The sequence below is a fragment of the Molothrus ater genome, chromosome 3 (assembly GCF_012460135.2).
Source record: "Molothrus ater isolate BHLD 08-10-18 breed brown headed cowbird chromosome 3, BPBGC_Mater_1.1, whole genome shotgun sequence".
NCBI lineage: Eukaryota > Metazoa > Chordata > Aves > Passeriformes > Icteridae > Molothrus > Molothrus ater.
In genome coordinates this window covers 98,747,133-98,759,653 of record NC_050480.2, presented here as the reverse complement: position 1 = coordinate 98,759,653, position 12,521 = coordinate 98,747,133, and the positions used below count along the sequence as shown (strand labels likewise).

The 12,521-nt window shown below is 35.6% G+C and overlaps 1 protein-coding gene across 1 annotated transcript in view; it reads right to left on the bottom strand.

Moving 5' to 3' along the window:
• Positions 1 to 12,521, bottom strand: part of EYS (eyes shut homolog) — a 797,164-nt gene that overhangs the window by 105,937 nt on the left and 678,706 nt on the right. Inside the window, exon 39 of the mRNA XM_054514337.1 lies at positions 314 to 422. Coding sequence (XP_054370312.1) covers positions 314 to 422 — 109 coding nt within the window. The remainder of the gene's footprint in view (positions 1 to 313; positions 423 to 12,521) is intronic.

Here is a 12,521-nt window from a genome sequence, read left to right as displayed (position 1 = left end):
GTAAATGACACTGCTAATATACTTTTTCTAAACTCTCATAGCATCCATGTCCTTTTATGGACTTTGTGCAGCAGGCATAGAGGCTTTAGAGTAGAATAAAAGAAGAAATTAATGGGTATGTTGTGGTTGCTGGATGCAGAAACACCTATTAGAAAGAAAGTAAGTTCATATAATGATATCTGAAGAGGAATTATATTTCCTCCTTTAGAAGAAGTTAGAATAAACTTTTTCTCCTTTGAAAATAACTGTAGTCCATATGCTGAAGAAATGTTCAAAGCAAATAGCTATTTTTTGATGTTTTGCTGAGACTCACCTGAGATGCTCGATGTGAGAAGGAAAGTCTGTGCTGTACAGGGGGGTTTCCATCTGCAGCCACTTCAATCATGCAGTAACCTTCAGGACTGCCCACAGGCAACATGTAGCTGTAAGGAAACAGGAGATCCCATTGCTGCTTATACTGTTGGTCACGGAGTATTCAAACCTCACATGGCAAAGATAAAGTGAAAGAGATGTTCATACTTCCATAAAGTATGAAAATCTTTGGACACTACTAATTTCAGTTTCATAGCTATTGAATTACCCAGGAGACAAAAGATGCAAGTTTCATCAACTAACATCCCTCTTCTGTTTCCTTTCTTGCTATTCTTGACTAGTGTTTGAAATACATACAGAGAAAAGAAGAAAAAATCTTTAAATATTTAAGTGAGTATTGATAAATTTTAAGTGCTAACTGTGGTTGACATACAATCTCCCTAGTATCCTCTGATTGTTGGACAAGTGACATCAACATTGAATGATGCTGAACAGCCTGGGTTGAAATTTCTTTTTCCTGACCTACAGAGGGAACATAAATGGAATAAGAAATGAAAGGCTGCATACCTCTGAGCAGAAAAATTACACTGCGAGGCAGTTATCACTACTTGGAAACTGTGTTAGTGCAAACTCTGGTACTGAGCCTCAGAGATAAAGAAGATTGTAAGATTAAGGGAATTTGTGTAGTAAATACTACTGAAAATTCAATAAAACATGGAGAATTTCAGCCCAATCACCATAATTAGGTTTCTGGGGTACAGCTTCTAACAACGTTACATTTTTATGTAATATTTCACAAATGCTACACAACGAACTTTAAAAAAGTTTCTAAAAAAAATTGACATATTTATATGGACTACCAAATTTTCCATTTCTTTTAGCTGAATAAATGGTAAAGGACAATAATAGGAATCTCAGAAATTGTTTTTTGTTGGGATAGATGAATTTTTATGTTATGCAATATACATATGAAAGAGTTAAAATATTTTAAAGCCCATTATGATCTGTACATTAGAAGCATTGCTAATCATAGAAATTACTTCAGCATTGATAAGGACAAATTTACTCCTGGAGAAAACACATCAAGATGTACCATAGTCTCAAATGGTACCTTTTTATATATCACCACCTGGTGATTTATTCCAGGTTATGCCTTGAGCTTTGTGCCTCTGCTTCTGTTTCTAAAGTCTTACTATTTCATCCTTCTCTCTCTAATTAATTTTGAAATCTCAGTTTTCACCTCTGAAGTTGCTGGGAACATTGTATTGACATAAATGGATATAGTATTGTATAGTATAGGCTCCAATGAATATTTAGAAATTCACTGCAGTGATTTCTGAGTGAGTAGTGCAAAACCAGTGCATTTACTCACTCACCTTACAGCCAGAACATCCACATCAGCAGCTGATGCTTACATATTAATAAATCCCACCTTTCCACTGGTTATATCACTGCTGGTTCACAGCTAAATCAGTCAATACTAATTCATTGACTTTTCACTGTACTCCAATGCATGGGGTTGAAATGTGCTAAATTATTTCTACCTCTTAAGTATGCAACACATTTCTTATTTTTGAATCTTTCTTTAAAAATCTGGGATATTTGAATGGCATTTTCTATTATCACCCTCTGAAATGTGATCTAGACCCCTACACTATTTAAATGAGTTTGAAAAATACTTATTTTTATTTATAATTTTAGGCTAAAAAGAGTCCTGTTGTTAAGGTATTTTTCAATTGCACTCCTTCTTGAAAAGTCTAAAGTTAGCATAATATTTTGATTTTAAATAATGGAGCTAGAAAGAGTGCTTGCTGTTTTGAAGACCACCTGATTTGCACAATTTCATTATAAATAATGAATTCAATAAACAGAAGTTTCTCCTTAATAAACAATGGAGATGTTGACAGATAGTTGGTGATTTCCCTTTAGATACTTTAAATAAGGAAAATTTTTGAGAAAATGCCTCCACTGTTCTGTTTTCCAACCAATTCTTGAACTATAAAATATTCTTTGAATTTGATTTATTATTCCTGCTCATATTTCAGTTGCTGTGAATTGTCTCAGTAAGTCAGTGTATAAAGATAATTTTCTCAGATAATAGAAAATCAGGTCATTTAAGATTCTCTCTTGGGGGAAAAAAACTCATAGCCTTTCCTTGATGCTTTCTACTCTGAATGGATACTGTAGTAGAGACCTAATACACTCATATCAAAGCCCACCCTCTGCCCCTGCCTTGTCCCTTCTTTTCAGAAAGATTTCTGAAGTCTGCATGTTTCTTTTTCTAAATAACCTCTTATACCATATGTTACAATTGTCCAGCCCAAAAAGAACAAAAGTTTAAGTGAAGTGGCAAAATTAATTAATAGGAATGCTCATCTAATGAAAAATAAAAGAACATTGAGGTCTGTGTCAGTGTGACCATCTTCAAGTAATTAGCCATCCATTCAGCATAGTAAACTTCCATTGCAAATGCCTGGTTACACACATCCTCACTGTTTTCTACACATAATTTATATTGTTTTGGTTCTTTACTGTAGGAAAAAAGTGGAAGATTAAACATAGGTGCAACTAAAATAAGCCTTAAAGACTGTTTAATACTGACAAGTTCTTTACTTTAGGAATCTTTATTTAGACAAGCCCAAGTATCATAAATTCATTTATATAATAACACAGTCATCCCTACTCAGGCATACCTGGTAATCCATTCTATCTTTAAATAAATATATGAGGGAAAAAAAAAGAAAATCCAAAAAAAACCTCTCAGTATCCATAAACAACAGCTTATTATACAGTGATTTTGATCATTAGATCATAAGTTCATAAAGGACATAGAGGTGTTTTCCTTTTTTTTTAATATGCAGCAATGAAATCTCAAGGAGCAGAACAGATTTGTTTGATGTCTGCCAAAAGATTTGTGACTGAGTTGTGAGAATAAAAGCAGGGGCTACAAGCAGAAACCTGCTGCCCTCTATTCTGGAGTGCAGGTTTGGAATGCACTCAATGCATGCTACCACTGTTTTCTTCAGCATTTTCTTCTTTCTGTGTAAAGATTTCCAATGAATTAATACTTGGAATTTTTCTCTGTCTTGTCATAGGAAGGAAAACCTGTCATTTGAAATGTGAACAAAATGGATATTTTTCATGCTTATGTTACACAGAATTAGAACTGTTTGAATTTGCTAGATTACTTAAATATGCCTAGAATAGCTTTTAGAAAGAGACACAGAATGAAAATTACAGTCCAAAAGACAGATTTCTTAGAATATTATAAAAATATGAAAAAATGGCAATTAGACCACAAATGCTGTCTCAGTCTTTATTATAGAATTTAATTCCAGAAAGTGCTGCAACATAGACACATGCAAAATATAATAATATTTGTTTTTTAAAGCAATGGTGGAAAAAAGAAGGGACTTGAAATATTGTGTCACAGAAATTACTTGAACTAAAATACCATCAATGTTGCTCTATAACCTGGTTATAGTTTTCTTATAATCTATGTTTAAATCTGTCTTAATCTTGCAATTGAATAAATGCAGTTGTATTATTTCACACACCTCACAGAAGATTGAAATCCATTAGAAAAGAGAAAATGAAACTGATGATTTATTCTCTTGACATTTTTTCTTTATTTTTCTAATTAACCTCATATTATGAGATACTGACCTCACATTAAGAACACCTGAGATGAAAGTGGCTAATCACTGACATCTTTAAATTTTGAAGTATTTTTAGTTCAGTGGTGCTTTTTCACTCGTTTCGATGCTGAAGGCATTTCAGTCCATCTGCCTTGCATCTCAGTGGCACATTCTGGCTGCACTTAAAGCCAGCATATTTTTCCCTCCAGAGACAGTGACAGGAGAGAATGCAACACGGTTCCTCTTGCAGTATGATTTTGTCAGGCAGCAGAATTGTGATTCATTCATATCACACTCATAACCATATAAAAAGGATTCACAGAGAAGTAAAGAATTGGGTGTGTGAGAAGTAGTTATAGGAAATGTGTATATGTGGAGGACATATGGGTAAGGTTATGCGCAGTAATCTTAACAGGTCTGGAGCCATGTGAAGTCCAGCCTGCTCCTGGAGATGCTAAGATATAGGCCTGATGAATTCAAATATTTATTTCCACAAATTTGAAATGAGAAGATGTTCAGCCTTCCTATTTGCTCTAGGCTTAGAAAATCATGATTCTTTTTCATAGTTACTGTGGATTTTATATAAAGAACAAGAATCACAAAAAATTTACTATTTTTTTGCAAAAGACTCATGAGACTCAACAGGTGCAAAAAAGTGGTTATAGACTGTGTCATTAATAGTTGCATGTTGATTAATTATATGCATGAACACTGGATTTCTAACAAAGTGCAATGTGTGCCTCACACACTCAGGACCATTGGATTACTTTAGGTCTGGAACTGGTAGTCAAATAAATCCTCTTAAGATACCCAATATTGGGGCACCTCTAAATCTGGTATGATCTTGCTCAAGTAAATGTTTTAGCTTAAATTATCATAGATTTCTCCAGTTGGAAATAAAATCATACTTTTTTCCCTGTCTAGCTAGTCACCAGGTGGCACTAAAGGAGCACAGTAGAAAGCATGAATGCAAAATCCCTACTAATGTCTCTTCTAATAATTGGAAAGACTGACTTGAGCTCTAATTGATAGCATGATTGCTTCAGCTTCCAGTTATATCAAGGGAAACATAGTAAAGTGTCTTAAACTGATTACATATTTGACACTACGGATGAGAATAGGCCCAGAGACTGGAACTTCTGGAAGACTTTTAACTGTTTTTATGCAGTATAACTATGCAATGTAATCAAGTAAAAATGGTGCATTCATGGTTATGTAAACATACTTAAGAAAGTTTAGTTTATAGCAATTATATTTTCTATATTATGCTGAAGATGCAGCCATATTTCTAACAGATTAAGGAGAAGTATAGCAAAATTAAAATGTCATATCAGCAGGTATGAATAACTCCAGGCATTATAAAGAGAACTTTTGTTTTTATCCAAGCTAAATAATCACATTAAAACTGTTTCTGAACAAAGACCTCACACTGCTATCAGTGCAGGGTTTCTGGTCTTCTGAAAAATTATTAGAAATTAGCTACACTACTGTCCATTTTATAATGCCACAATTGGAGGACTACAATTAGAACTATTTGCTATTTTTCTCCCTACAATCTGAAAAATGATAGCCCAGCTTAACAGTTAAACATAGGAAAAAAATCCCCGCAAAAATCCCTTTACTAAAAAAGTATTGATATTAAAGACATAAAATAAAAGAGTCCTGCAAAACACTGAAATAGCAGCTTCATTTACACCCTTGATTTACCAGAGCAGTTGTCAAGGGAACAACTAACCAACTGTCAAGTATTACAGGTGATTTTTCAAGAATGGTGATTTTACTTTTGACTGAGCATATTCAATTCACAAGCGTGAAAATATGTATTGTGCCTTGCAGTTTTAATAATCTCTTCACACTTTTTCAAAATTCTTGCACTTACTACCTTTTATCCCCTTAAAAATATATTTCTAAAAAGCCAATTGCTTTAAAAACCATACCTTCACTTCCCAAAAATTAACTTTAGTGTATTTCTTCCATGGAAATGTTGTCATGTCTCTTTATCATCTTCTATTTCAGTAAGGTTAAATTTTGGTATTTCTTACCAACTTCAGTTGCAACCCTCAGAAGTGACAATTATAAAAATGAATGCTGCATTTTATGTCTGACATTTTATTTGAAATCAATGAAACATATTTCATAACCCCCAGCAATTCAACATCAATTTTCAGGTTTTCTAGTTGCTGCAAAGTGACCAAATAGTAAAAGTGTTCAGAGAGGGAAAGAGAAAAGGAGACCAAGGAGAAGAGTAGATGAAAACAAGGTAGATGGAAAACCTCAAATTACTTTGACTCCTGAAGTGTCTTGCAGGAGTCCCTTGATGGCCATTTCTTTAGGAAAAATAAAACAAACCACAGACAAAAAGAGGTGTGTGAACTTTGGGAATACATTATAAACTCCAGCTGACCCTGAAATTTTTTGAAATTTGCTGCTGCAGGTGTATGTACATAAATCTCTGGGCCCTGATGGGACTCATCCCAGAGTACTGAAAGATATGGCCAGTGTCATCACAGGATCTCTCTTCATTAGTTGTCAATGATCTTGGGAGTCTAGAGAAGCCCCAGCTGACTGGAAGCTGGCAAATATTGTTCCAGTTTTCAAGTAGGGAAAGAAGGAAGGTCCTGTAAATTACAGGCCTATCAGTCTCACTTCAGTGACTGATAGAATTAGGGAGGAGCTTGTTCTGGGAATGATTGTAAAGCATCTGAAAGACAACACCCTCACTGGCCACAGATAGCATGGGTTCATGAGGAAAAAGTTTTGCTTAACCAATTTAGTCTCCTTTTAGTACTAGGTCAGCCACCAAGAAAAGAGAATAGATGTGGTACATTTGGATTATAGCAAAGTTTTCAGTACTATTTCCTAGAGTACCCTTCTGGATAAAATGTACAGACCACAGAGAAATCCATAACACATTGGCTGAGCAGTTGGCTCAGAGAGGTATTAAATGGGTTTGCATCAGGATGGCAGCCAGTTGCCAGTGGGTTCCTCAGGGCTCAGTTTTAAGGCCAGTGTTCTTCAACATTTTTATAAAAGATTTGGACATAGAAATTAAATACACATTAAAGTGAATTTGCTGATGACACCAAACTAGAAGGAGCTGTGGACTCCTTCAGGGGCAGAGAGGCTTTATAGAGAGATCGAGATAGACCAGAGAGCTGGGCAAGCACCAGACATATGAAATTTAACAAGAGCAAGTTCCAGAGTCTTCACCTGGAATTGTGGTTTTGTATACAAACTGGGGGATGAGAGGCTGGAGAACCACTCTGTTTGAGAGAAATCTGAGGGTTTGAGTTCATGGCAAGTCAAATATGAGCCACCAGTGTACACTGGCAGCCAAAGGGGACAACTTGGGGTGTATTAGGCACAGCATCGTGAGCCAGCTGAGGGAAGTGATTGTCTCACTCTACACTGTAGTGGAACAGACACATCTCAAGTACTGCATGCAGTTTTGAGGGGTGTCAGTAAAAGAAGGCTGCAAAGTATTACAGTGCTCAAAGGAGATTGACTAAGATGATGAAAGGCCTCGATGGCAAGACTTAAAAGGAGTGTCTGAGGTCACTTGGTTTGTTCATCTCGGAGAAAAGAAAGCTGAAGAGTGACCTCATTTTCAAGGGAAACAATGATTACATTGTTTCCCTTGAAAACAATCAAGGGAAACAATCACCAGGGAGATCCTGCTCTCTCACTGGTGACCAGCAATAGGACATGAGAAAATGGAATGAGCTGAGCTGCCTCAAGGGAAATTCAGATACAACATTAGGAAAAGTTACTTCACTGAGAGGGTGGTCAGTCACTGGAACAGGTTCCCCAGGAGAGTGGTCATGGCACCAAAGTGCCAGAGTTCAAGGAGCATCTGGATGATGCTCTTAAGTGTATAGTTTAATTTTAAGTAGTTTTGTAAGGAGCAGGGAGCTGGAATCAATAATCCTTAGGGGGCCCTTCCGATCTGAGGAAGTCAACAATATTTTTTTATCATACAATCACAGATTCATAGATTCATAGATTGAGTTGGGTTGGAAGTGACCTTACAGATCATCTAAATCCAATCTCACTGCCATGGCCCTTCCAGTAGATCAGGTTGCTCAAAACCCCCTTCAACCTGGCCTTGAACACTTCTACAGATGGGGCATCCATGAATTGTCTGGGCATCCTCCTCCAGTGCCTCACCACAGTCATAGTGAAGATTTTTTTCCTTGTATCTAATCTACACCTGCCCTCTTTCAGATTGAAGCCATTTCCCCTTGTTTTGTCACTCACTGTGTGTGCTTATAAAAAAGAATCTCTTTCTCTTTTTGCTATGGGGGTACTAGTAGAATTGAAGAAAATAAGGAAAACAAATACCCTTTACCTTCCCAAATACTACTTACTTTGCACAGAAGATACAATTTCTTTGCTTAATATTGGCATACAGGTTTTTTGCATACATTGTACAGAATCTAAAAAAAAAACCCCAAACCCAATGTTTTTGTATAAGCATATTGGTAGCTGAAAATGGTAATACCTACATTAGGTGAAACAGATACTGTTTATGTTACATTCTACTTAGCTTGGTTTATGCTTCATTTACTCCAGCTCTGCTAGTCCAACTGTCAAGTTTATGATCCTTTAGTAGACTGGCTAATGGGACTCTTTCTAATGCATATATTGCCAAGCATACTACAGGCAGCATACACCCAAGGATCATTTATTTCAATGGAATGCTTTTCTTCAACATATATATTTTATGAATCATGACTTTAAAGATATGTGTTCCCAGAAAGGATCTTTAAAGGAAAGTATAAATTCTGATTTTAATCATATCTTTGAAATCCCATTGACTTCATGGGGACTTCACTGGTGTAAACACAATAAATCACTGTGCTGTGACAGCCAGCTGATAAACTGTGACACCTCCATTTCACACATGCAAGAATGGGAATAACATAAAGATACTGAAATAATTAGCACTAACATTTAGGCAGAGTTTGGAAGTTACAACAAAATTGAACTTTTATTATAATCATTACCATAGTCATAATTGCTGTTCATGATCATGATGGTATTGGAAGAACAGATTGTTACACAATTGATCCTGGCAGAACGCACCAAGTCCTACAAAAACCTTGTGTTCTAATTTGAGTTTCAGGACAAGTTTGTATATAGAAGAATACAGCATGAATACTGCACTTGTGTTTATGTCTGTTGGATATTAAGGCTTCATAGCGCATATTCTGGGCTTTTTTGTCTGTTAGGTGAATTCGTTGAGATTTCACTGCTGATAAATACCCTGTGTTTCTAAACCCAGTAATCCACTTCAAGACTGAATACAATTGCTTTCTCCTGCTTCTGACTGCATTGCCTCAGGTTCATGTACCAACTGCGTATTTGCTGCACCTGAACAAGGCTGTTTAATTTTTGTTATGGTTACCTTTACCTTCTCTTTGCGTCTACATTATATCAAAGAGAAAGGCTTCTACTCTTCTATTCTTTGGTGCTACAGAGATGAGCACTCCTTAGGGAAGGTGCTTGTGGTCTTTTGCACAGCTCATTCTTACTATGTAATCTAGCTTCTCTAATTCACTGATTTTTAATATAGATGTAATTGCATTCAAGCAATTTTATTAAAAATTATGTAATGTCAGAAAAGAAAGTTGGCCTTCCTTTTTCAGTAAAAAGCCCCCAGCTAAAGCCTATGCAACAGCTCGTATAAAATATGTAAGACATGAAAATTCAACTATAATCTTCACTGAAAGAATATGCTGGTGTGAAAATAGAAAAACCCTTTTTATGAAGAGTCATTAGATAATAAGCTTTGGACAGTTCTTCCCTTAAATGGAGATGAAATAATTTCAACAAACAAAATGGCTAAGCTGACCTATTATCTCAAAAGTAATATGCCTTTGTCCCTGAGAAATGGGAAAAATTGTCTAGGGGTAATAGGTGATACTAGGAAATTAATTTTGAAAAAGCCAAAATAGTCTTCAAGTGCAATGATGCAATATGACACCGATGAAGACTGGAAGAAGTTGGAAGACTTCTGCTAAATGATAAATAAAATTTGATTGCATGGAACATATGAATGCTAATTAAAAGTACCCTAAAAAAGTACCAACTCAGAGGTCTTTTAGTCTCAAGCAAAATGTAACCACTATCAAACCACTCTCACTACTATCAAGCATTTCTTTCTCTTTCAGTACAAGATAACTTGTAGGTAGAGTGATTTTGAACTCACTGAAAAGGATTGTGTGTTTGGATTGTGTTTTTGTTTAAGAAAACATTAATATCAGTAGAAGCAGAGTATAACTTCATATAAGGCATATTCAGTATTTCCTCCTGGTGAACAAATAAACACTGTTGTAAGCCTGGAAAAATATGGAAGAAGCTCTTGGTAAAACTTCAAATTTCAAAACCTGTCTACATTGTTGCTTTGGTATCACATCTTAAAACTATTTTTATGCCATTTAGCTATCTGCCAGGTAACTGAAACTCATGGATATGAACAGGTGAAAAAGAAAAACAAATAAGAGAACAGTTTATCTACATATAGAAGCAATGGTCTCATGTGAAGTGGATATGAGATACAAAGTTTGAAGAAAATACACATATACACATATTTCTGACAACAACCAACATTTAAGAATTTTTCTTATGCATACACAACTTATGTATGCATAAGTTGTGCTTTTTAGAATGGTTAAACCAGAACTAAAGAGAAGAATAAAGGAAAATAACATATCTAAACCACTATGTTTTGAGGGGGTAAGTTCCCCTCAAGACATCAAGAAAAAAAGGTAAAATCATACAAATGCTGAGAGTTCAATTATCCTAACGCCTCACCAAGAAAATGCCACAAAAAAAAAATTAAAAAAATGTTTGAAGAGAGACATAGTAGGCAGTCTTCAAATTACGTCTCCCCTTCCCCGAGGAGGGCTATCACTCCCAGAGCAGAGAGACTCTTCTGGTGCTAGCAACAGCTTGGTAGTGCACTGGAGCATAGGAATTCATTATTATGTTTAACCGTCTTCAGATACAGTCTTCCATCTATTGTCTTACATAAATCTGAGCCTATGAATGAAAATTAGGAAGCCACTTGACATGTGAATAAAGCTCTATCAATGCAGTCCTGTACAGATAATTGCAATACTACAATGATCTCCTATTGAGGATCTTTTCTTACCTATTACAGACAGAAGAAATACAATGATCAGTAACATATATTACTTCTACCAGGCAGCACTAATTAATTTTCTTTTGCATACTCTGATGGTCCAAAATGAACTGTTACCTCCCCTCTACATGGGAAAACTAAGAGAAAAATAGGTTAAGCAATGTGGTTAATGAGAAAGTGACTCTTCAATTTGAACATCAAGAGAAGGAACAATTTATATACTAGTACAGGAAATCCTGGGTAGACTGGAGAATAAAGACCTTCTATTACCAACTAGTGCAAATCCTGAGGTAGTGGCTGGTATTAATACTCAGGACCAAGAGACATCCTGCTGTATTTCAGTTTTACACATATAAGTATCAATTGGAAAAAGAAAAAAGTATTTTGCTTTCAGACTCTTTAAGATTTATGTCTTTTAATCCTTCGTAACCTTAAGCCTTTTGACCTTGGAGCTATTGTCACATTTCTCTAATTATGACTTAGGCAAAATTTATGTGCCAGCTTCTCATAGTGATATTCAAACAGCCTGTTCTTGGTCCCTTCTGGTGACATTCTCAGAAGCATCCCAGTAGGAAAAAAAGAAATAGGCAGACACTTAATCTCGCTTATAATTCAGCCACAACTGCTGAAACAACTATATCCTCTGCTCAACTCTTCCAAAATGGTCTATGAATGCCTAATTCAGTTGAACCACATTAAGATCCACCATAAATATGGCAAGAGAAAGTGAGTCAGGGCATACATAGCTAAAGGTAACTTCTTAAAAGAGGACATTTAGTTCTCCACTGTATTGCTTAAGAATAGAAGGTACAAACATATTATTGCCAAATAAAAGTTTTCTATTTATGATGAGAATTAGCACTAACATATTAATTGTGTTAAGCATTACTTATGCTGTCACAAGCAAAGGGCTATGGAAACTGAAGAGAAGGGTAATGCACCATTTGTAACCCAGTTAAAATTGGAAATGAATAACTGATCTTTCATATTAAGTCATAACACCACTTAAGAGAGTTATCTCTTCACTTCCAAGCTTCACCAACTTTGTGTCTCCCCCTTTGCCGCCATCAGTAAGAAAGAAAGTAAGGCCTTGCCATCATAATTCCTTCAGGCCCTCTTCAGTACAGGTAAGAATAACTGATTTTTGGAGAAATGAGAGGCATCATTGCCAAAGTGCTGGTCATCTTACAAATCTGCTTTCACAAAGAATGAACAACTCACCTGAAGTCAATAATACAAGGCAGAAACATTAAATTACACTCCCACTTGCCAGACTTCAGATTTATTGATTTGTGAAGCCTAATGGCCACACAATGTAACCAGTTCATTACATTATAAAAAAAATTGGTTTTTGACAGATACTTATTGCTTTGAACACACAAAGGAACAGAACAGAGCAGACTTCTGATTACAGAATACATTCA